The 25891-nt window shown below is 38.9% G+C and overlaps 1 protein-coding gene across 1 annotated transcript in view; it reads right to left on the bottom strand.

Annotated features, from left to right (window-relative positions):
- Positions 1–25891, bottom strand: part of GNB4 (G protein subunit beta 4) — a 69365-nt gene that overhangs the window by 10366 nt on the left and 33108 nt on the right. Inside the window, exons 2-8 of the mRNA XM_070372969.1 lie at positions 23893–23989; positions 8249–8287; positions 7451–7557; positions 4651–4714; positions 2856–3018; positions 1696–1762; positions 1387–1588 (exon numbers count right to left, since the gene is read on the bottom strand). Of these exons, the coding sequence (XP_070229070.1) occupies positions 1387–1588; positions 1696–1762; positions 2856–3018; positions 4651–4714; positions 7451–7557; positions 8249–8287; positions 23893–23949 (699 nt within the window). The 5' untranslated portion in view covers positions 23950–23989. The remainder of the gene's footprint in view (positions 1–1386; positions 1589–1695; positions 1763–2855; positions 3019–4650; positions 4715–7450; positions 7558–8248; positions 8288–23892; positions 23990–25891) is intronic.

The following is a 25891-nucleotide window of genomic DNA, read 5'->3' as shown; positions in this document are numbered from 1 at the left end:
GATTCTCCAGGCAAGAATACTGGAGTGGGTTGCCATTTCCTTCTCCAGGGGATCTTCCCGAATCAGGGATGGAACCCAGGTCTCCCACATTTCAGGCAGATACTTTAACCTCTGAGCCACCAGGGAAGAGGTATTATAGGCAAGTGAGCCTAAATGTAGGGTTGGGTTAATATTTGAAATTCAACTCATGTAAATTCACCATTTAGCAGACTGAGAAAGAAAAAACCACATGATCATCTCAATAGATGAAGAAGAGGCATTTGATAAACTTCAACACTCATTCTTGATAAATCTGCAGCAAACTAGGAACAGAAGAGATCATCAACTTGATAAAGGTGGTGGGATGTGAGATGGACAGGATTGGACGTGCCTGCTCTAAAATTCTACTCTGCAAGCCAGGCTGGCCTAATAGCAGTGGAGGTCACAGAGCCTTTACTTTCTCTGATATTCTCTAAAAGATGATATAAAAGTGACTTTCAATATGTACATGATAAATAAAAGTTACCCCAAAAATATCTTCTTGCAAAATCAGAGTACATCTTATACATATATACAGTAGCAATTACAGTACTTTTGGAAAATCTAGTCACCTGTATATATTCTGACATCTGATCTGCATAGTACAATTTACCTAAGTCAAGGAGTATCCCACTTTCTAATACCCCTCCCCTCAATCCTGACTGATAAACCATTTTGATTGTCATTCAAAATGCCTTTGGGCTTTAATTTATACACGTATGTCTAGTTCACTCTCATATATACGGAGTTATTATCTGGCTTAATCTACTTGTGGCTACATGTCTGAATTGTTTTTTCTTTAATATGAAGGAGCTTATAAATAATTTATACCATTTACTGAGCATCCATCTTGTTTCATTTAGTTTCTACACCACGGTAGCATTATTCCTATCGAGGAATGTGTGGCTCACAGAGGTTAAGTAGCCCACCTGATCTCACACAGCTGATTCCCAGATTACTAAGATTCAATCCAGGGTTTGGTGGATTTCAAAAGCTATGCTCTCTACATTAAATAGCCACCTCTGTCTTTCTGACTGCTCTCTCTTGGGGTTGCTCCCCTGACTGTGGAGATACAGGACACTGTTCTCTGAACACAGCTGAAACTCTGGATCCACTTTTTTGTTCAAGATTATCTTGCCCTGTAAATCTAGAAATTAAACTTATTCCTGTTCCCATGCAAATGAAGACTTAGGCCTATTAAAACCTTTCCATTAAAAAAAAATCAAACTCTTATTACTTGGGGATTAAATGTTGTTAAGAGTACATTATTTATAGAATCCTTAAAGGGAATTTGTTGTTAAAATCACATTATGGAGTTCAACACTTCATATGCACAATAAATTCTCCTTAGAAATGCTGTTCACTTACACTGACAGCATTAATATCCGACACATGCCCAGTGAAAGACTGTCTGCACATTCCATCTCGAATATCCCATAATTTTGAAGAGGCATCACAAGCACCGGAAACAAAAGTCCTCATGTCAGGACTCAGGGAAAGACTCATCACATCTCCAGAATGCCCAGTGAACGCGGTGGTCTGCTGGGCAGTTTCAATGTCCCATAAAGCACTATAGTCAAAAACAGACAGAAATCATTAATGACTGTTCTCCCCTCTTACATTAATTCCTACTACCACACTCAGCCTCAAATTGGTCATCTTCTGGAGTAAACTTACCAAGTTGTATCTCCTGAACTTGTAACTATTTGGCTATCATCTAAAAACCGACAGCAGGACAAGTAGCCTACAGCATAGAGATAACAAATGTTAGGTTATCACTGATTAACTCAATTACCATATAAAATAGTAATATGTATTTTAAAAATACAATACCTGGGCAACAAGTGTTTGTTAGTAAAATGTATAGTTCTACTTTTTTTTTAGTTCTACTTTTAATAACTTCCAATTCTGTGCTGCCTGCAACTTTATTTTACCAACAAACCCTCTCTTAGGTATTTACTATGTCAACAACTATGAACGTTACAAACTTGAGTAAAAGACAATCCCTTCCACCTACTACAAGTACCTAGGAGAAGGATACTCCTTAATACAAACATTCTCTATAATCTATAGCAGACTGGGTAAAAGTCCCTTCCACCTACTACAAGTACCTAGGAGAAGGATACTCCTTAATACAAACCTTCTCTATAATCTATAGCAGACTGGGTTATGTACCTTGGAGAAATACTTTAAAAACCTCGGTGAAAGCTTCATTAAAAAGGTGGATTCGAAAAAAAAAAAAGAGGTGGATTCGAATGCTCAAAATTCACCAGTTTTTCAAAATATGGAAATAGCAGGAGGAAGACCATTATAGAAATTTTATAAAAAGCATAGCTAACAGTACTTCCAAGAATTCAGAAAGGCTGAAACCTGGTAAGTGGCAACAAATTCCTATGCACACTACTAACCAAATACTATACTGATAAACTGTGGTGTGCACACTAATCAAGCAATGCATTATCACACAGTGAAAAAATACTTCATAAATGTATCTTGATACACACTTTCAATTACCTAATGAAGCACCCAAATGCCATAATTGTTATAGGTTTGCAGAGAATAGAGAAAATCATATTTGCTTCTTTCTGTATTCATTGTTTGAATTCTTTGCAATAAGTAATTTCTACAAAACAATACTATTTTTAAAATAAAAATAGAAGTAGAGTCATCATTTGTATAATTATAAAAAGTCAGTGCTTCTCAGATTCACAGTAATTTCCATTCTCACTTGACTAACACGCATCCTTTGGTCAGTTGAGCCCCTTTTGTCCCTCTTTCTCCTTGATCTTCAGAGAAGTCAAATTTGGGAGGAAAGGACAGTATGTAGCGAAGCTCACCTGTGTGACCCGGTAACTCTCGGCTCACTCTCACATTTCCCTCTCTGGTTTTTAAGTTATATATAGAGCAGATGTTGTCCAGTCCTCCACAAGCAACGTAATTACCAGAGGGAGCATAAGCACAGGTCATCACCCAGGAAGATCGCAAAGGGATAGCATGCATCTGCAGAACAAACACAACAGAAAAACTAAGATTACAAAAGTCATGGATTTTTCAAACCTATTTACAGTGAAGCAGATATTACTCAAACATAAATATAGCTTAAAAATAAGCCAAGTAAAATAAACAATACAATGATCTGAGAAACTAATAAAAAAACACATTGCAAATCATTTGGATTTAAGTGCTCTTTTCAGAAAGTATTCTTTTAGGAAGAACAAAGACACAGAATGTTTCAACAGTAATAGAGCTGTTTGAAATATTAAGTGTAAAATGTTAAAAAAAAAAAAACAATAAAATTCTTGGCTTTTTGCAGTAGTGTTCAAAAGAGGAATTTCCTACAACAGAACACTGAACAATACAAGAACTGGAGTTGAATAGAATGGTCCTTCCATAAAGAGCTATGTTTTTCTAATAACTCGTATTCTGGGCTTGAATTTGAACAATGGTAATAGTTTGCACTGATCTACTCACACCATTGTCTGATGTCTTATTACCCAACACCAAGCATTTGCAAATCAGGTAGCACAGTTTAATGTGAATGGGAACCTCAAGGTTAAATCGCCCAGACACAGAATCAACGTATTGTGTGATTACTATGCTCTCACTTAACCCAAAAGAGTATTTTTCATTTTAGGAAAATATAGCTGAAAGTCATTGATTGACACCAAAAAACTAAGAAAACTATTATATTACAAATCTATCCTAGGTAGCTTTTAAATTCTCAACCAGGCTGAAGTTACTGTTTGCTTCACAAAATAGTACTTCTAAATCTTTAATGGAAACAGTGGTATAAGTGTACGTAGGATCTAAAAGTATTTGACTTGTGAGCGTTTTCTTGGAACTTTTCCACTACCACTCAACAACTCTACATCAGGAATTCTTTCCAGGAGACATTAGAAGAACCCACTAGTTTTTACCACCAAGGGATCTAAACAAGTTGTAATCTGCCTCCAACCTATTCAATCTTCTGAACAGCCCAGAAACACAAATCAATGCCTAACATTCCAGCTTATCCACAACTAAAAATAAAAACTATAAGGTCACTGTCACAGTAGGAAATGGGAACTTTACAAAAATCATTAATATATAAAACTGATACACACTATCTTTTAATATTTGAGTATGAAATATCAGACTCAAGACACATAGAACTATATTCCTAGAGTTGTCTTTGGGAATAAAAAAAGGGCTAAATATTGGAGAAGGCAATGGCACCCCACTCCATCTTGCCTGGAAAATCCCATGGATAGAGGAGCCTGGTAGGCTGCAGTCTATGGGGTCGCTAAGAGTCGGACACGACTGAGCAACTTCACTTTGACTTTTCACTTTCGTGCATTGGAGAAGGAAATGGCAACCCACTCCAGTGTTCTTGCCTGGAGAATCCCAGGGACGGGGGAGCCTGGTGGTCTGCCGTCTATGGGGTCGCACAGAGTCGGACACGACTGAAGCAACTTAGCAGCAGCAGCAAATATTAAAAGCAAATACTAGGCCTAAAGAGAGGACCTAAGTAAAAATTAATGGAATAAATTTATCCCAGGAAGAAATTATAACCTTGAAGTATAGAATAAAGGAAAGAACTGGTTTATCAAACCAAATAAAAGGTTATGTAAGAGGATGATTAAAAAATTCTACCTTATTTGTTGTATAGCTATCCCAAATAATTAATTTTCCATCTTGGGAAGCACTGACTAGTAGCCTAGAGGAGCAAACACAAAAATAATGTGACACTTAGAGGAAAAAAGTAGTTTAATTATGCATTGCATTAATGTAGAACAGTTCAGAAAAGACAAATATAATTTTTCTAATAAAAAACTTGATACCAAGAAACATTCTCAACTTAAAAAAATATATTCTGCATGCCAAAAATTGTCAACATTAAAATTTTTTAGAGATTTTACTAAAAATGTCTCTGGTTATGATTCAACTTTTTCATGGTGACAACATTCTAGGTATTATTCACGATTCTGGTAGCTCTTAGTTGACTGGCTTAGAATGTACTGACTTAAATATAATGACAATGAAGTACATGTAAGCCTAACAACCATGTTTCATTCAATCTAAAAATACAATTGAGAGCCTGTGACGGAAAGGCTGTGTTAATGGCACAATATAGGCGATACCTCCTACCCTTGGGGCCTCTACCATCTGGTGGAGACAGGATATTTACTAAAATAAATTAGGTAAGTGAAAACAGTCAAAAGAGTAGTATAAAATAAAGGCCAGAGGAAAACAAATGAGGGACAAATAACTACTGAGTTACTCAAGTAGCCTGGCAAAAGAAAACACGTCTTGAAAAACGGAATTTTGAAAGCTGGAGAAATCTGTATTCTATAAAGAGGACAAGTTCCGTGGCAAGACGTGGAAAAATACAACGGGTGTTTCAAGATTTGTGAATTTCCCAGTTACACAGACTTCATAAGAACTCGAAAAAACAGTTGGGAAAAGCAGACTGGGCTTAAACAGCAAAAAGCTCTGTCTGCCAGGCTAACTAGGAACTCTTGACTGAAGTTACAGGCCACTGGATTTTTTGTTTTCTTTGGGAATTTTATTTTTCACTATGGTATAAAATTCAAAAGATACAAAAGGATAGATATACAGTAAAAAGAATCACGTTCTGTGTTCCCATCACTCAGCCACCCATTTCCCTTCACTACAGGTAAAAAACGTTATTAGGTTCTTATGTAGTAATCACTGTAAGTTTCATGAAAGGGCAGATACAACCACAGGGTATGGGATGGAACTAAAGCTTTTTTAAAAACAATTGGTATCATCAGCACTGAGTTGAGAAAAAAGTTAAGTAACAGGCTGATAATCAGAATGAGCAGAAAGACAAGGTGAGACAGGTGCTTTGCTGACATTTCGTGTTCTATGAAGATTAACAGTCTTGAGGAAATTTTAAGTAAGAACCATTAACATTTTCAAGTGATTGCATTTTGAGTTATATATTTGCTACCTCAATGGTTAGATTACATATGTTAAATTTAAGAAAAAAAAAATGGCCTAGCTTTATGTTGGTTGTTAGTTATATATTTTCATTTATCCCCTCTGAAGAGGCAGAAGTTCTATATTACTGTATTCAAGAATCCTATTTATACTGAGATGTGGGAACCATTAGCAACAGGTAGCAACATTTTTAGATTCTCCTGGAAGAAGAGAAAAAAATGTGCAACGTCTATTAAAAACTAATTGGTTGGGCTTCCCCAGTGGCTCAGTGGTAAAGAATCCACCTGCCAATGCAGGAGACATGGGTTCAATCCCTGATCAGGGAACATTTCACAGGCCACAGAGCAACTAAGCCCACGCACCACAACTACCGAGCTTGTGCTCCAGAGCCTGAGAGCTGCAAGTACTGAAGCCTCCACGCCCTAGAGCCTGTGCTCTGCAACGAGAAGCCACCGCAGTAAGAAGCCCACACGCTGCAATGAAGAGAAGCCCACGCTCACCACGACTGGAGAAAAGCCCATGCAGCAACAAAGCCCAGCACAGCCAATGATAAGAATAAATAAATAATTTTTTAAATTAATTTTTAAAATATTTATTTATTTGGCTATGCCAGGTCTTAGCTGTGGCACAGGGGATCTTTGATCTTTGTTGCAGCATGCAAGCTCTTTAGTCGCGGCATGCGAACTTTTAGTTGTAGCCTGTGGGATCTACTTCCCTAATCAGGGGTAGAACCTGGGCCCTCTGCATTGGGAGTGCAGAGTCTTAGCCACTGGACCACCAGGAAAGTCCCCCAAAGTAATTTCTTAGTTAAATTTTCCCAATTAGATGGACCAAATCAAAAGAACAAGTCAACCATAAGAAGCAGGGTCAGACACCGTGCAGTATTGTCAGATACTCTGGAAAAAACACAGACCATACTGTAACCCCGTGACCAAGTCATGACCAGCCATTCAACTGCAATCCAGATGGCTGCTGTGTGTGTGCACATGCACTCTCACTACACACACACTTGTAGGGTGTGGCTGGGGAATAAAAGATGTATTCAATGAAAATATCTTTTTGTAATTCAATCCTTCGTGAATCTAGGTAATGAATAAATTATAGCAATATCTGGTAACTTGTACACAGCAACATTCAACAAATACTTCCTTATTACCTGAAATTTCAATGTTTATTATGCAATAAAAAATAAAACTACCTTGACATGTTAAAAAACAAAGTATAATACCCCACTGCAAAGAAAAGAAATCCTAAACACTTTCCCTAAATCATTCAATAAAGGGTATTTCTGAGAGGTAAATTTCTTTTCCATATTAAAGGTTTCTAAACTTTTAAAGTGTCAATGAATATTTTTATTAAGAGCAAAGCAGTCATATTAGATGCATTTTTTTTCAAACACTTCATAGATACAGGTTGTTTCTAATGGAAAATGCAAGTGATGAGTCAACAAAATAATTCTGCAGGCAGTTTGAAAATGGGAGGTACAAACCTTGAATCATAGCCCCAGTGCATAGCATAGATTTTAGCTAGGTGGCCCCTCAGCGTGCGTCTCGTTCGCATCTGTATGCGACCCACGGAATCCATATTTGACGTGATCTTTAGGAAGTGATGAGAATGTTATTCTTTAGCTTAGACACAGCTCAAAAAATAAAGCAGAAACAATTAATTGGCACTAAAGCAGACATAAAGTAAATGGACAGTTACTGAAGGTATTTTAATATAAATAATTCCTATGATGCTCAAGAAAAAGTAGGATTTATTTGCACACCTTCCAATAAGAACATCTTCTATAGACTAATAAGTAAAAAAAATAGACACACCATCCAACCTTAGTAAAAAAAAAACAAATAAAAAGCTAATAGATGATCAAATAGTAAAATATTTATAATTTTAACTATTTAAAGAAAGCCAATTTTTATTTAAATAGCACATAAAATATCCTTAATAAAAATGAGCAATTTTAATTAATGAAACTTTCCTAATAGTTTATATAAGAAAAAAAAAAAACTTAATCAGGGCATATCAAAAAGCAGCAGAAGCTACCTAAAAAAAGAAACGTATATTATATGAATCTACGTATTTTTATAGTATTTACTTTTTCACAGACTTTCATTTTCACAAGTATGTTTTAAAAGGCTCTTGAAAGCATCTGACAAATTACAAAGCCTTCTTAATAGAGATCTCATTTTTCTTTCAATTAAATACTAATAAATAAAATCTGTCATTTGCATCATTGTCAAGCTATTTCATGCAAATTAGTAAAAGAAACTGAGGAAGAAAACTTTACCTGAACAAGTGTTGCATCATTACATGCTTTCCTAGCATCCTGAAATAAAGATGATTATACACTTAGACATGGAAATCCTAGATATGATTTAAAATAAGGTTTTCATTGGAAATGCAGATTTGAAATACAATCCTTAGTGTACTACACAATCTTTATTTTTAAAAGGCTCATTGAGAAAATTCACGTAACATAAAATTAACCACTTTAGTCATTTTACTGTGTGCAGCTAGAATGGTTAGGATATTGACAATGTTGGGCAACCATCACCACTACCTAACTGCAGAACATTTTCATCACGCCCAAAAAAAGAAACCTATACTTTCCAATTCCCTCTTCCCCCACCGCCAGGTGATCACCAATTTACTTTCTAATGGATTTACCCACTCAGGACAAGGCACACAAATGGAATCATACACACATGGCTTTCGTGTGTCTGGCTTCCTTCCTTTACATGTAATGTTCTGAAGGTTCATTCATGTTGCGTCATGTGTCAGTAGTTCATTCCTTTTTATGGCTAATATTTCATTGTATGAATATATTACATTTTGTTTATCCATTAATTAACTGGATGGACATTTATGCTGTTTCTACTTTGTGGTTTTATGATTAATGATGCCGTGATTACTCATATACAAGTTTTTGTGTGTATGTATGTTTTCAGTTCTCCTGGGCATACAACTAAAAGTAGACTTGGTGGGTGAGACGGTAATTATGTTTACATCTCATCGGTTTATTTTGGGTTTTATTTCTATTGCTTTAGGAGACTGACCTAAGAAAACATTGTTATGATTTATGTCAGAGAATATTCTGCCCATGCTCTCTTCCAGGAGTATTATGGTATCATGAATTATATTTAAGTAAGAGAAAATGACTTTAAAATATAGACTGTTACAAGAGACAAAGAAGGACACTACATAATGATCAAGGGATCAATCCAAGAAGAAGACACAATAATTGTAAATATAAATGCACCCAACATAGGAAAACTTCAACAAATAAGCCAGATATGCTAACAGTCATAAAAGGAGAAGTCGATAGTAACACAATCATCATTGGGAACTTTAACACCTCAATTACAGCAATGGACAGGTCATCCAGACAGAGAATCAATAAGGAAAAAGAGGCCTTAAATGACACATTAGATCAAATGGACTGAACTGGTATTTATGGAGCATTTACCTTCCCACCAACCGTGTAGAAGTGTTCCCTTTTCTCCATACCTTCTATAGCATTTGTTGTTTGTAGATTTTTTGATGATGGCCATTCTATTACGAGATAATACCTCACTGTAGTTGTGATCTGCATTTCTCTAATAATTAGCAATGTTGACCATCTTATCATGTGCCTTTTAGCCATCTCTCTGTCTTCTTTGGAGAAATCTCTATTTAGATCTTTCACCATTTGCATGGGTTGTTCATTTCTTTGATATTGAGCTATTAAGAGCACTTTATGTAATTTGGAGATTAATCCCATGTTGACTGCTTCACTCGTAAATATTTTCTCCCATGCTGTGGGTTGTCTTTCATTTTGTTTATGGCTTCTTTTGCTGTACAAAACTTTTAAATTTAATTAGGTCCCACTTGTGTTAGAGAATGTTCTAATTTCAGTCTTTTCCATGTAGCTGTTCAAGTCTTCCCAGCACCACTTATTGAAGAGACTGTCTTTTATCCACCGTCTATTCTTGCCTCATTTGTTGTACATTAATTTTTAGAGAAATGCAAATCAAAACTAAAATGAGATACCACCTCACACGAGTTAAGAAAGGCCATCATGCAAAAGTCCACAAACAATGAATGCGGACGTGGGTGTGGAGAATAGGGAACCCTCCCACACTGTTGGTGAGAATATAAATTGGTACAGCCACCATAGAGAACAGCATGGAGGTTCCTTAAAAAACGAAAAATAGAACTAGCAAATACTCAAGCATTCCACTCCTAGACATATATCCAGAGAAAATTGTAATTCAAAAAGGTACATGCAAGACTTCCCTGGTGTTCAGCAGTTAAGAATTCACCCACCACTGCAGGGGACATGGGATCAGTCCCTGCTCTGGGAAGATTCTACATGCCAAGAGGTAACTAAGCCCGTGTGCTACAACTACTGAGCCTGCGTGCAGCAACTACCGAAGCTCGTGCACCCTATTGAGACAGCTCATCCTTCAGTTCAGTTCAGTCGCTCAGTCATGTCCGACTCTCTGCGACCCCACAGAGTGCGGCACACCAGGCTTCCCAGTCCATCATCAACTCCCGGAGCTTATTCAAACTCATGGCCATCGAGTCAGTGATGCCATCCAGCCATCTCATCCTCTGTCGTCCCCTTCCTTCTCCTGCCTTCAATCTTTCCCAGCATCAGGGTCTTTTCCAATGAGTCAGTCAGTTCTTCACATCAGGTGGCCAAAGTATTGGAGCTTCAGCATCAGTCCTTCCAATGAATATTCAGGACTGATTTCCTTTAGGATTGACTGGTTGGATCTCCTTGCAGTCCAAGAGACTCTCAAGAATCTTCTCCAACACCACGGTTTGAAAGCATCAATTCTTCAGTGCTCACCTTTATAGTTCAACTCGCACATCCATACACGACTACTGGAAAAACCATAGCTTTGACTAGACAGACCTTTGTCAGCAAAATAATGTCTCTGCTTTTTAATTTGCTGTCTAGGTTGGTCATAGCTTTCCTTCCAAGGAGCAAGTGTCTTGTAATTTCATGGCTGCAGCCACCATCTGCAGTGATTTTGGAGCCCCCCAAAATAAAGTCTCTCACTGTTTCCATTGTTTAGCCATCCATTTGCCATTAAGTTATGGGACCAGATGCCATGATCTTAGTTTGATCTAAATATCTTAGATTGATATTTCTCCAAGCAATCTTGCTTCCAGCATGTGCTTAATCCAGCCCAGCATTTTGCAAGATGTACTTTGCATATAAGTTAAATAAGCAGGGTGACAATATACAGCCTTGACGTACTCCTTCCTTGCCTATTTGGAACCAGTCAGTTGTTCCATGTCCAGTTCTACATACAGATTTCTCAGGAGGCAGGTAAGGTGGTTGGTATTCCCATCTCTTGAAGAATTTTCCACAGTTTGTTGTGATCTACACAGTTAAAGGCTTTGGCATAGTCAATAAAGCAGAAATAGATGTTTTTCTGGAACTCTCTTGCTTCTTTGATGATCCAACAGATGTTGGCAATTTGATCTCTGGTTCCTCTGCCTTTTCTAAATCCAGCTTAAACATCTGGAAGTTCACCGTTCATGTACTGCTGAAGCCTGGCTTGGAGAATTTTGAGCCTTACTTTACTAGCGTGTGAGATGAGTGCAACTGTATGGTAGTTTGAACATTCTTTGGCACTGCCTTTCTTTGGGATTGGAATGAAAACTCAGCAGTGGCCACCAGACTGGAAAAGGTCAGTTTTCATTCCAATCTCAAAGCTCATCCTTAGGTAGGTTGATAAGTAGTCTGGGGCCCTTGAGGAGGAAAAGGTCCAGGGCCCTTGAATAGTAGAAAGGGGTCTGAGGTTCTCAAGGAGGAGAAAAGGACTTTTTTTTCTACATTGCTTTGTATTAGTCAATATAACAATGTATCTTGCTTAAGGACATGTTTCTCCTTAACAAGGACCTTCTCACTAATCTTGTTAAAATGTATATTGTGGGAGTGGGTCTGGTAAGATCTTTCTATTGTTAGTTCTAATCCTGTTATCTTATATTGTGGGAGTGGGTCTGGTAAAACCCTTTATTGTAACAAGGTATAAAGCTCCCCTGCAAAGACTAGGGGAAGCAGGGCACTCTCTGTCCCCCTTCTGATGTCTATGTCAGTTTTCTCTGTCCCCTTTTATACTTTAATAAAAGTCTGCTACACAAAAGCTCCTGAGTGATCAAGCCTGGTCCCTGGTCCCGAAGCTAAATCTTTGAAGATCACGAATCCAACATCGTTCGGATCACCGTAAGCTATCACCATGCTCCACCACAAGAGAAGCCAGCACAGTGAGAAGCCCACGCACTGCGACGAAACAGCAGCCCCTGCTTGCCACAGCTGGAGACGAAGCTGCACACAGCAACGAAGACCCAGTGCAGCCAAAAATGAATAAAAATGTTTTAAAAGATACAGGCATGTCAATGTTCACTGCAGCACCATGTACAACAGCCAACGCATGCAAACAACCTAGATGTCCATCAATAGACAAATGGATAAAGAAAAGATGGTACATATATGTACAATGGAGTATTATCCATAACAAACACTGAAATAAGGCCATTTGCAACAACAACGATGGACCTAGAGATTAGAGATCATCATACTAAGTGAATTAAGTCAGAGAAAGACAAATATTGTATGATAATTACTGATATGTGGAATCTAAAAAGATTATAGGGAATCCCCTGGCGGTCCAGTGGTTAGGACTCTGATTGTTCACTTCAGGGGACATGGGTTCAATCCCTGGTCAGGGAATTAAGATCCTGCATGCCACACAGAGCCTGGCCAAAAAAAAAAAAAAAAAAAAAAAAAAGATTACAGATGAACCTATTTACTGAACAGAAAAAGACTCACAGACTTAAAAAAAAAAATGTATGCTTCCCAAACAGGAAAGATGAAGGGAGAGGGATAAATTAGGAGTTTCAGATTAATATATACACACTACTCTATATAAACTAGATCATCAACAAAGACCTACTGCATAACACTTGAATCTCTACTCATTATTCTGTAATAACCTATATGGGAAAAGAATCTTAAAATGATTGGATATGTTAGGCAGAAGTTAGGCATGAGCGATGGGTGGCCTAGGTGAAAAGGATGCAAGCTAACCTTGAAACCCCATCCCAGACATGCCCAGGGGAGCTCACAGATAGACTACAAAAATAACCACAGTGACTTTTCCAACTTCTCACAAGTGCCTTAGGCACACAGTGGATACAAACTAACCACAGGGGCCTACTCAAGTAAACTTAGGCAGCTAGGAAGCCATTAAGGATTTATTAATGTTCCATACATCTGGTAACAACAGACTGAATTACAGGAAGACATGCGCAACAGAGCCTGTTGTTATATAACGTGCAACTGTCAGTCAGACTTGAACATGTCCATTTGCATTCCCCTTCCTGACTGGTGGCGGTTAAAGCCCTATTTTGCATTGGGCAGAACCAAAAAGAGGAGAGGGGAAGTATAAAAAAGGGAAACCTTTCTACTTCTCTGGGGTCAGCCTGCTCCCATGTTTAGGGAGTGTCTGTTTTTAATAAAAGTTCTGTCTGCTTGAGCTGTAACTGAGGTGTAACTTCCCTGTTGTTTTCAACCATTTAGTCTACCATTCCAAATTTTTGTTGCAATGAGATAAGAACAGAGGGAGAGAAATAAACCAACCTGACAGAAAGATAATCAGTTTGCTGTATACCTGAAATTAACACGGTCACTGTAAATCAACTATACCCCAACAATAAAATTAAACTAAAACTAAAAATAGACACACCACTTGGCTCAGCAATTCCATTCCTGAGTATTTATCCAAAAAAAACCCTGCAAACACTACTTTAAAAAGATACATGTATCCCAATGTTCAGAGCAGCATTCTTTGTAATTGCCAAGATATGAAAACCATCTAAATGCCCGACAACAGATGATGCATAAAGAAAATACACACAAACGCATACACACATATAATGGAATACTACTCAGTCACAAGAAAGAATGAAATTTTGCCATTTGCAACAACACGGGTGGACTTGGATGGTATCATGCTAAGTGAAATAAGCCAGAGAACACTGTATGATATCGCTTATATGTATAATCTAAAGAATAAAGCAAACTAGTGAATACAACAAAAAGGAAGACTAAAAAAAGTAGAGAACAAATTAGCGGTTACTAGTGGGGAGAAGAGGTGGCAAGAATACACAGGAGAACTGTACAAAAAAGATCTTCACGACCCAGATAATCATGATGGCGTGTTCACTCACCTAGAGCCAGACATTCTGGAATGCAAAGTCAAGTGGGCCTTAGGAAGCATCACTATGAACAAAGCTAGTGGAGGTGATGGAATTCCAGCTGAGCTATTTCAAATCCTAAAAGATGATGCTGTGAAAGTGCTGCACTCAATATGCCAGCAAATTCGGAAAACTCAGCACTGTCTACAAGACTGGAAAAGGTCAGTTTTCATTCCAATCCCAAAGAAAGGCAATGCCAAAGAATGCTCAAACTACTTGCACAATTGCACTCATCTCACATGCTAGTAAAGTAATGCTCAAAATTCTTCAAGCTAGGCTTCAACAGTATGTGAACCGTGAACTTCCAGATGTTCAAGCTGGATTTAGAAAAGGCAGACGAGCCAGAAATCAAATTGCCAACATCCACTGGATCATCAAGAAAGCAAGAGAGTTCCAGAAAAACATCTATTTCTGCTTTATTGACTATGCCAAAGCCTTTGACTGTGTGGATCACAACAAACTGGAAAATTCTGAAAGAGATAGGAATATCAGACCACCTGACCTGCCTCTTGAGAAATCTGTATGCAGGTCAGGAAGCAACAGTTAGAACTGGACATGAAACAACAGACTGGTTCCAAATAGGAAAAAGAGTACGTCAAGGCTGTATATTGTCACCCTGCTTATTTAACTTCTATGCAGAGGACATCATGAGAAACGCTGGGCTGGAAGAAGCACAAGCTGGAATCAAGATTGCCAGGAGAAATATCAATAACCTCAGATATGCAGATGACACCACCCTTACGGCAGAAAGTGAAGAACAACTAAAGAGCCTTGTGATGAAAGTGAAAGAGGAGAGTGAAAAAGTTGGCTTAAAGCTCAACATTCAGAAAACAAAGATCATGGCATCCAATCCCATCACTTCATGGCAAATAGATGGGGAAACAGTGGAAACAGCGGCAGACTGTTTTTTGGGACTCCAAAATCACTGCAGATGGTGACTGCAGCCATGAAATTAAAAGACGCTTACTCCTTGGAAGGAAAGTTATGACCAACCTAGATAGCATATTAAAAAGCAGAGACATTACTTTGCCAACAAAGGTCCGTCTAGTCAAGGCTATGGTTTTTCTAGTAGTCATGTGTGGATGTGAGAGCTGGACTATAAGGAAAGCTGAGTGCCAAAGAATTGATGCTTTTGAACTGTGGTGTTGGAGAAGACTCTTGAGAGTCCCTTGGACTGCAAGGAGATCCAACCAGTCCATCCTAAAAGAGATCAGTCCTGAATATTCATTGGAAGGACGGATGCTGAAGCTGAAACTCCAATACTTTGGCCATCTCATGTGAAGAACTGACTCATTTGAAAAGACCCTGATGCTGGGAAAGATTGAAGGCGGGAGGAGAAGGGGATGACAGAGGATGAGATGGTTGGATGGCATCACCAACTCAATGGACATGAGCCTGGGTAAACTCCAGGAGTTGGTGATGGACAAGAAGGCCTGGCGTGCTGCAGTCCATGGGGTCGCAAAGAGTCAGACACGACTGAGAGACTGAACTGACTGAACTGAGTGGGGAGAAGAAAGGAGAGAGGGACAAGATACGTGCAGGAAATTAAGAGGTGTAAACTACTATGTATAAAATAAATAAGTTACAAGGATGCATTGTACAACACAAGGAATAGAACCAATATTTTATAATAATTATAAATAGAATATAACCTGTAAAAGTTATGAATCACTACACTATACATCTGAAACAAAATAGTGTATAACTACATCTCAATTAAAAATTTTAATTAAAAAAAATAACACTTCTTTAAAATATTTTGCAAGTATAGTATATACAGATGCTATTAGAAATGAAATACTTTAGCTCTAACATGATAAAAAGATATATAAAAAGTTATTTTCCTGACATGTCATAATAAGTCACATCTATATTTTTATATTAAAAGCAAATTCCCTACCGGTTATCAGACATTTATGCTTATTTATAGGGTAGCCTTTCAAAGAGACTTTAAATTTTTACACAAACTGAAAAGAATTATTAAAAGGAAGATAATGAAACAAAAATCAATGTAACAAAGTAAGTAAAAGCAAGCAAAGGACATGTTTAATAACCAATAAAATGTTTTAACAAAGAAGGAAATGGCAACCCACTCCAGTATTCTTGCCTGAAAAATTCCATGGATAGAGGAGCCAGGTAGGCTACAGTCCATGGGGTCGCAAAGAATTGGACACGACTAAGCAACTAACACACACACACACACAAAATGTTTTAAATCAAGTTTATCAGTTAATAATAAATTTAGAAGATTCATATACATGGGAAAGTGAAAGTGAAAGTCACTCAGTGTGTCCAACTCTTTGCAACCCCATGGACTATACAGTCCACGGAATTCTCCAGGCCAGAATACTAGAGTGGGTAGCCTTTCCCTTCTCCAGGGGATTTTCCCAACCCAGGGATCAAACCCAGATCTCCCACATTGCAGGTGGATTCTTTATCAGCTAAACCACAAGGGAAGCCCAAGAATACTGGAGTGGGTAGTCTATCCCTTCTCCAACAGATCTTCCCCAACAGATCTTTGTTGCATTAGTCTGCAACAAATGCTAAATGGATATACAATCTTTTTGGTGGCCTCTGACCTATTTATAAACACTTAGAATATTTCTATATAAAGGTGTTCATAAGTAGTTACACAAACACATGATTTGATTCTCTCATTCTCAATCTAATTGTGGGTTTAGAAACCTGATTTGGCAGGGAATAATTTAGCCCACTCTCCTAGAATGAAAAGAACTTCCAGAAATGACAATGATGGCCTGAGCCATGTCCAAAAATGGTGCAGTTGAAGACTAAATTCTATAAAAAGAGCTCTCTGATTTTAAGCTTTATGAAAACAAACTATCATTGTTTAGGTTATTTTTCTTAATCCAGTCATTCAATAAAAAATGTCTGTGTCAGGTACTACTCTAGGCACCATGGAAACAGAAGCAGACCCAAAATCCCTGCCTTCACAGACCTAACCTTAATATTAACAACACAATTAGAACACTGCAAGTGAACATTATTGAACTTAGTCTAATGAACAGTTATATTCACTATAAAACTGAATATAAGGGATTCATTCCCAATTAACAGCTGAATTTCTTACTGTCCACCTTAAGAAATGCAAGCTCTGCCTGATATTAACATCTTTGCGCAAAGTAAGAGAAAAGTGTTGCTTCTCACTCCAAATCAAACAAGCAGAAATTACAAAAGAAAATCTATGTTTTTTCTATTTCTATTTTTTTCAATTTGAAATGAATCATGGTTAATCAATGATACTCAAATATAAAACACAAAATTTTTTAGTGAATCATGTATTGTACCAAATAGCATACATTTCTATTATGTCATGTATTTTTACCTTAAATATACAGTTAAGTTATATTTCTGGAATTAAGAGAGAAAAAAAAAAGGAAGAAGGAAGAAAGGATTTATAAGTATAGCATGACATTAAACTGAAAAGTATGCGGTATTTTACATATATGTGGTTACTTGAAATCATATAAGATGATTCAGTGAGCTATATGCTCATGACATCCTACCTGGATGCTGGTGAGATATAAAGATGATTAAGCCACAGAATCTTCCAGTCGGACGCAGGGGGTGGAGGCAAACATGCACGAGGAACTATACACAAAGCAAGCTGCGATCAACCCTGTAACACAAACCTAAAACGCTGTGCAAAGAACGGCCACTTACTGGCATTGGTCTAAGTCCTTTTGTGTCATTTGTTTTATTCTTCTCCATAAACCTATATGCGGGCTTCAGTATTCATACTTTACAGCAAAGATACTGAGCATCAAAAAATCTGTAAATGTGTCCTGACCACAACATGATTAAAAGACGGAATCCATGTACTCTTCCTTCAGGCCATGCTGCCTTCCAGCAAAAGAAAAAGAAATACAAGTGGAGGACTTTGAGGTGGCTTTTTAGAGGAAGACTAGGATTCAAGGAATAGAAGTCCCAGGAGCAAAATTAGAGCAGAGAAGAATAATTCCAGGCAAAGTAAAAGATTTGGAAAAAAGCAAGAAAGCAGAAAAGAGCAGTGCATGCTTAGGGAATGACAAGAAATTCATGTGGCTATAGCACAGGCTACAAAGCCAGATGTTAGACCTAGCTGTGAGGCAGGTCCATAGTGGTACCTATAGCACCAGTTCTGGAACCAAAATACACCTGGTTTGAGTCCTGGATCTACCCCTTCTAAGTTATGTTACCTTCACAAGTTTCTTAATCTCACTGAGGCTCAGTTTCCTCAACTACAAAATGAAGTAGGCCGACCTACCTCACAGGGTCACTACGAGAACAAATGAAATTGACATGTGACCAAACTGGCCAAGCACTTCAGACAAGAACTTCACAAGAAATGAAAACTGCATGCTGACATCCATGATGAACATAGATTCAAAAATCCTCAACAAAATATTAGCAAGCTGAATTCATCAATACATCAAAAGGATCATACACCATGATCACATGGGATTTATTCAAAGGATGTAGGTATGGTTCAACACCCACAAATCAATGTGATATAACTACATTAACAAAATGAAGGATAAATATCATACAGTTATCTCAACACATGCAGAAAAAGCTTTTGACAAAATTCAATATCAATTTATGGTTAAAAAAAAACCAAAAACCTCTCAACAAAGTGGACACAGATGGAATGTACCTCAACATGATAAATATGACATATACAACATACGTATATAACATCATACTCAATGGTGAAAAGCTTAAAGCTTTTCCTCTAAGGTCAGGAGCAAGACACAGATGCCCGCTCTTGCCACTTTGATTCAGGAGAGTATTGCAAATCCAAACAGAAATAAAACAAAGGGCATTAAAACTTGACAGAAGAAGTAAAACTATCACTACTTGCAAACATATTACATGCAGAAAACACTAAAGACTCAATCAAAAACTGAGAACTAATAAAGGAATTTGATAAAGTTACATATATATAGACATACGTAAACATACAATTATACAGAAATATGCAAAATAAGTATATAGAAATCTGCTGCGTTGCTATACACTAGTAATGACCTATCAGAAAGAGAAATTAAGAAAACAATCCCATTTACAATTACATCAAACAGGATAAATCACCTGCAAATACATTTATCCAAGAATATAAAAGACCTGTGGGCTTCCCAGAGGGTGCAATGGTAAAGAATCTGCCTGCCAATGCAGGAGGCGCAGGAGACGCGAGATGCAGGTTCAACCCCTGTGTCAGGAAGATCCCCTGGAGTAGGAAATGGCAACCCACTTTAGTATTCTTGCCTGGGAAATCCCATGGACAGAGGAGCCTGGCAGGCTACAGTTCACGGGGTCACAAAGAGTCGGACACGACTGAGTGACTGAGCACACAAAAGACCTGTACACCCCAAGACACTGACGAAAGAAAGTGAAGATGACACAGATAAATGAAAAGATATTCTGTACTCAATGGATTGGAATAATATTGTTAAAATGTCCATACTACCAAAAACAATCTAGATTCAATGCAATCCCTATCAAAATCCCAATATCATTTTTCAAAGAAACAGAACATATAATCCTAAGATTTGTATAAAACCAGAAAAGACCCCAAACAGCCAATGCAGTCTTGAGGAAGAACAAAGCTGGAGGTATCACATGTCTTGATTTCCAAGCATTAACATATTACAAATCTATAGTAATCAAAATAATATAATACTGGCACAAAAACAGGCACATAGATCAATGGAACAGAACAGGGAGCACAGAAACACACCCACACATACATGATCAATTAATTTACAACTCAGGAGCCAAGAATATATAGGGGGGAAAAGACAGTTTCTTCAATAAGTGGTGTTGGGAAAACTGGACAGCTACATGCAAAAGAATGAAACTGGACCACTCACTATCTTATACCATTTTTCCAAAAAGACATATAGATGGGTCAACAGATACGTGGAAACTTGCTCAAATCACTGATCATCAGGGAAATGAAAATAAAAACCACAGTGAGATAGTATCTCACACCTGTCAGAATGGCTATCATCAAAAAGAGGAGGAGGACTTCCCTAGTGGCCCAGAGGCTGACTTTGTGCTTCCAGCGCAGGGGGCATGGGTTCCATCCCTGACTGGGGAACTAAGGGCCCACATGCTGCAAAGTGCAGCCAAAATACAAAAATTTAAAAAATACAACAAAAAACAGAAAAACAAAACAAAATTCTTTAAGAGAGACAGAATAACAAGTGTTGATGAGGATGTGGAGAAAAGGGAAACTTGAGTGCTGTTAGTGGGAATGTAAATTGGTGCAGCCACTACGGAAAATAGTATATTAGTATATAGGTTCCTCAGAAAATTATAAAAAGAACCACCGTATTATCTAGCAGTTCCACTTCTAGGTATTTATCTAAAGAAAACAAAAACCTTAACTTAAAAAGATATACTCATCCTCGTGTTCACTGCAGGATTATTTATAATAATCAACATATGGAAACAACCAAGTATCTGCTGACAGATGAAAGGACACACACACACACAGTGGAATGTTACTCAGCCATAAAAAGAGTATCTTGCCACTTGTGCTGATGGACCCTGAGGGCACTACACTAAAAGAGAAATATGTCAGAGAAAGACAAATACCATACAATCTCACATGCTCAATCAAACAAACAAAAAAACACCCAAGCTTACAGATACAGAGAACAGAATTCTTTTTAATGAGATGGCCATATGACCAATGTGCTTGGCCCGTCAGTCATTCCTGCTCAGGATCTGGAACAAGTGAGATAAAGAGAGGCTGGAGCATCCATTCTGGTGGTGGCAGCAACATCTAACTCAGAGATTAGCCTATGAAGCCTTCTCTGATTATCCCAAGCAAAATAAATCCCCCTTTGACAGCTTTGTTTAGACACCTAAGGTATCCACTCAGAGTTGTCATTCACACCTAAATCATTAACTTCCTGAATTCCTGAGAATAAGACTGGTTGTTCCTTGGAAGAAAAGTTATGACCAACCTAGACAGCATATTAAAAAGCAGAAACATTACTTTGCCAACAAAGGTCCATCTCGTCAAGGCTATGGTTTTTCCAGTAGTCATGTATGGATGTGACAGTTGAACTATAAAGAAAGCTGAGCGCCAAAGAATTGATGCTTTTGAACTGTGGTGTTGGAGAAGACTCTTGTGAGTTCCTTGGACTGCAAGGATATCCAACCAGTCCATCCTAAAGGAGATCAGTCCTGGGTGTTCATTGGAAGGACTGATGTTGAAGCTGAAACTCCAATACTTTGGCCACCTGATGCAAAGAACTGACTCACTGGAAAAGACCCTGATGCTGGGAAAGACTGAAGGCGGGAGAAGAACAGGACGACAGAGAATGAGATGGTTGGATGGCATCACCGACTCAATGGACATGACTTTGGGTAAACTCTGGGAATTGGTGATAGACAGGGAGGCCTAGCATGCTGCACTCCACAGGGTCGCAAAGAGCTGGACACGACAGAGCAACTGAACTGAACTGAAGACTGGTTATAGTTTTAATCCACTCATATCAACATTTTTCTGCTGACTGTTCTTTACCCACCCCTTGTTTTTTCTACTCCCTTCCTCTCCTTCCTGTAATACCTCTGCAGAGATCCTATAATTGTTCCTTTTTCTTTTTAATCTTCACTTTTAAATTAGCTGCTGCAAAAGATTCATCTCTCTCATACTGGAGGATCACAGCAGTGTTCCAAGTTACTAATAACTTGGATTCTTCCTGCTTCATAATGAGGTTCTTTATTTCTAAGTTGTTTAACCTTTACTTTTCCCTGTGAAAAGAAGTAGGTAGCACCACACTACACACAATTTAGTCTCTCCTCTACCCTGCTCACCAAGAGGCTTCCTAACAGATGGCATGTCTATACCCTTTCATTCTATCTCTGCCTTCCTTGCTCTTCCTCAGTCCAGAGAAGCATGTTTCCATTGTTCCAAAGGCAAGCAATGATGCTGTCCCTGTGGGAATATAAGATTTACGGCCTCAGAATTCTCCTTTTAGAGCCTCCCACCCTGATATTTGATGACTTTCCCCCATTATATTAGGGTCTGAAGTTCTAAGTGTTTTTAAATTTTGTTAAAGATGAAGTTCTATTTGTTCCTCATGTTCTTTAGTGTTTTGAGTTGATTTCCAAGAGTAAAGAAGACAGACATGTCTTTATTATGCCACTGGACTTCCCAAGTGGTTCAAGTGGTAAAGAACCCGCCAGACAATGCAGGAGACAAGAAAGACAAGGGTTCAATCCCTGGATTAGAAAGATCCCCTGGAGAAGGAAACGGCAACCCATTCCAGTACTCTTGCCTGGAGAATCCCATGGACAGAGGAGCCTGAAGGGCTACAGTCCATGAGGTCGCAAAGAGTTGGACACAACTAAAGCGACTTTAAGGCAATGGCACCCCACTCCAGTGCTCTTGCCTGGAAAATCCCATGGACGGAGGAGCCTCGTAGGCTGCAGTCCATGAGGTCGCTAAGAGTCGGACACGACTGAGCAACTTCACTTTGACTTTTCACTTTCATGCGTTGGAGAAGGAAATGGCAACCCACTCCAGTGTTCTTGCCTGGAGAATCCCAGGGACGGGGGAGCCTGGTGGTCTGCCGTCTATGGGGTCGCACAGAGTCGGACACGACTGAAGCAACTTAGCAGTAGTAGCAAAGCAACTTAGAAGCAGCATTATGCCACTAATTATTTTTAATGTTTTTCTGCAACCTAACGTTTTAGAGATTAATTTTCTAGTATATTACAATATAGTATCTGCCTCATTGTGTTGTTGTTGTTCAGTCTGTCCGACTCCTTGAGACCCCATGGACTACAGCATGCCAGGCTTCCCTGTCCTTTACCATGTTCTGGAGCTTGCTCAAACTCATGTGCATTGAGTTGATGATGCCATCCAACCATCTCATCTTCTGTCATCCCCTTCTCCTTCTGCCTTCAGTCTTTCCCAGCATCAGGGTCTTTTCTAATGAGTTAGCTCTTTGCATCAGGTGGCCAAAGTACTGGAGCATCAACTTCAGCATCAGTCCTTCCAATGAATATTTAAGGTTGATTTCTTTTAGGATTGACTGGTTTGATCTCCTTGCAGTCCAAGGGACCCTCAAGAGTCTTCTCCAACACCACAGTTCAAAAGCATCAATTCTGCGATTCCAGGTGTTTGGGTAGAAGAGGATGATGTCAGCAGGGATGACATGTACAACATTAACCTCTTACGGACAGAGAGGTCACTGGTCCACATAGGTATTTGTTAGAAATGACTTTTGGAGTGTTCTTTAGAAGCATGATAAAAACAAAGTGATCATTTCTCACTTCAAAAATTATTTAATATATGCAAACTAATATTCAAATTTTGTTCATCATTGCTGCTAAGTCGCTTCAGTTGTGTCTGACTCTGTGAGACCCCATAGACGACAGTCCACCAGGCTCCCCCGTCCCTGGGATTCTCCAGGCAAGAACACTGGAGTGGGTTGCCATTTCCTTCTCCAATGCATGGAAGTGAAAAGTGAAAGTGAAGTCGCTCAGTCGTGTCCCACTCTTAGTGACCCCATGGACTGCAGCCCACCAGGCTCCTCCATCCATGGGATTTTCCAGGCAAGAGCACTGGAGTGGGGTGTCATTGCCTTCTCTGTTGTTCATCACTAGTAGTTCATAAAAGTGTTAATAAAATTTCAAAATGAAAAAGTTTGCTCTTACCTGGATCTGATTCCGTAGCTGCTCGGCTTCCTGCCTCAGTTGTTCCAGCTCACTCATCCTTGAATTTCCTCAGGGTAGAAACTAACAAATGAAAGCCCTGTACAAAAGAGAAAGACAAAGACTGATTCACTTCTCTGTTTACATATTAATCTACTTTTTATATTCTGACATATAATTGGTTCTTCTGAATCTCAAATGCAATCATTATTACTAGAACTTAAAATGGCTTCGTAAATACAGATCTAGATTATTTACTAAAGATTTTATGGAGGAATGGGATGAGAGGATGGAAGAGACACCCTGAGTAGCAGTATTCAAGACTAAATTATAGACAATTAGCACTAGAACTGAGTCCAGTGAGAAATGCTTTACAACAGTGCCAAAGGTCCCGAGAGACATTCGGACCATGATGCCTAAAAGGCACCTCAACTTACTTCAAAAGCGAACCCCACACCATCCTGAAGTCTTTCTCATCTCTGTAAATGCCAGTTCTGTCCTTTCAATTGTTTAAGCCAAAAACCTGGGAGTCATCCTTAATTTCTCTGTTCAGTTTCTTTTATATCCTACTTCTAATCCACCAGCAAATCATGTCAGGCACTCTTTCAAAAATCATCCAGGATATGACCAACTCTGATTACCTCTACTCTGACTACCTTGGTCTGCTGCTGCTGCTAAGTTGCTTCAGTCGTGTCCGACTCTGTGCGACCCCATAGACGGCAGCCCACCAGGCTCCCCCGTCCCTGGGATTCTCCAGGCAAGAACACTGGAGTGGGTTGCCATTTCCTTCTCCAATGCATGAAAGTGAAAAGTCAAAGTGAAGTCGCTCAGTCATGTCCAACTCTTAGCAACCCCATGGACTGCAGCCTACCAGGCTCCTCCGTCCATGGGATTTTCCAGGCAAGGGTACTGGAGTGGGGTGCCATCGCCTTCTCCGACCTTGGTCTAAGTCACCACTATCATTCACCGGGTCTCCTTCCTATCACCCTTGCCCACTCTCCAGTCTATTCTAAACAGAGCAAAACACTGATCCTTTGAAAATACAAGTCACTCTTCTGCTTGAAATTATACAAACGCTTTTCACTCCACTCAGTGTAAAGTCTGTTTATCTTGACCTACAAAGCTTTATGCTTCCCTGGTGGCTCAGTAGTAGAGAATCTGCCTGCAATGCAGGGGATGCAAGTTCAATCCCTGGGTCAGAAAGATTCCCTGGAGAAGGAAATGGCAACCTGCTCCAGTTTCCTTGCTTGGGAAATCCAATGGACAGAGCAGCCTGGTGGGAGACAGTCCATGGGGTCACAAAGAGTTGGACACAACTTAGCAACTAAACAACAACATCAATGCCGAGTCTTTACACAATCTGTTATCCATCCCTCTAACATGATATCTCTGCTCCCTCTTCCCCATCTCTCTCTGGTCCAGACACTCAGAAGTCTTCTTAACATTAGAAAGCTTTCTTAGTGAACACACTAAGCAGGCTCCAGCTTCAGTCTCAGCACTTGCTCTTACCTCTGCCTGGAAGCCTCTTGCCCCTGATATTTTCATTCATTGCACCCTTACCTCGATTCAAATGTTCCTTCTCAGAACAACCTTCACTGATAGCACGTATGCACCCAACTGGACCCCTTTACCCTTTGTGTAAATCTAAGATGTACAACGTGCTGATTTGATATTTATATATTTGCAATATGATCACCACCAAAGCATTAATACCCCTCTTGCATCACATAATTACCATTTCTATTTTATGGAGAGAATATTTAAGATCTAGTCTCTTAGCAGCTTTAAAGTACATAACACAGCATGGTTGACTGCAATCACTATGCTGTGCATTAGATCTCCAGAACTTTCTCATCTTCGAGTTGCAAGTTGCACTTTCCTTCTCACTCAGGCTAGATTCCAGGTCCAGCACTTCACGGACAACTCTGCCAGCGCCCTAGTTTCCCCTGCCCTTCTATTTGGTCACATTCAACAGACAAAAATCACAGCTTCGACAAACCCA

The sequence above is a fragment of the Bos mutus genome, chromosome 1, assembly GCF_027580195.1.
Source record: "Bos mutus isolate GX-2022 chromosome 1, NWIPB_WYAK_1.1, whole genome shotgun sequence".
NCBI lineage: Eukaryota > Metazoa > Chordata > Mammalia > Artiodactyla > Bovidae > Bos > Bos mutus.
The sequence above is the reverse complement of the archived record's forward strand: the minus strand, read 5'-3'. Positions and strand labels throughout refer to the sequence as shown.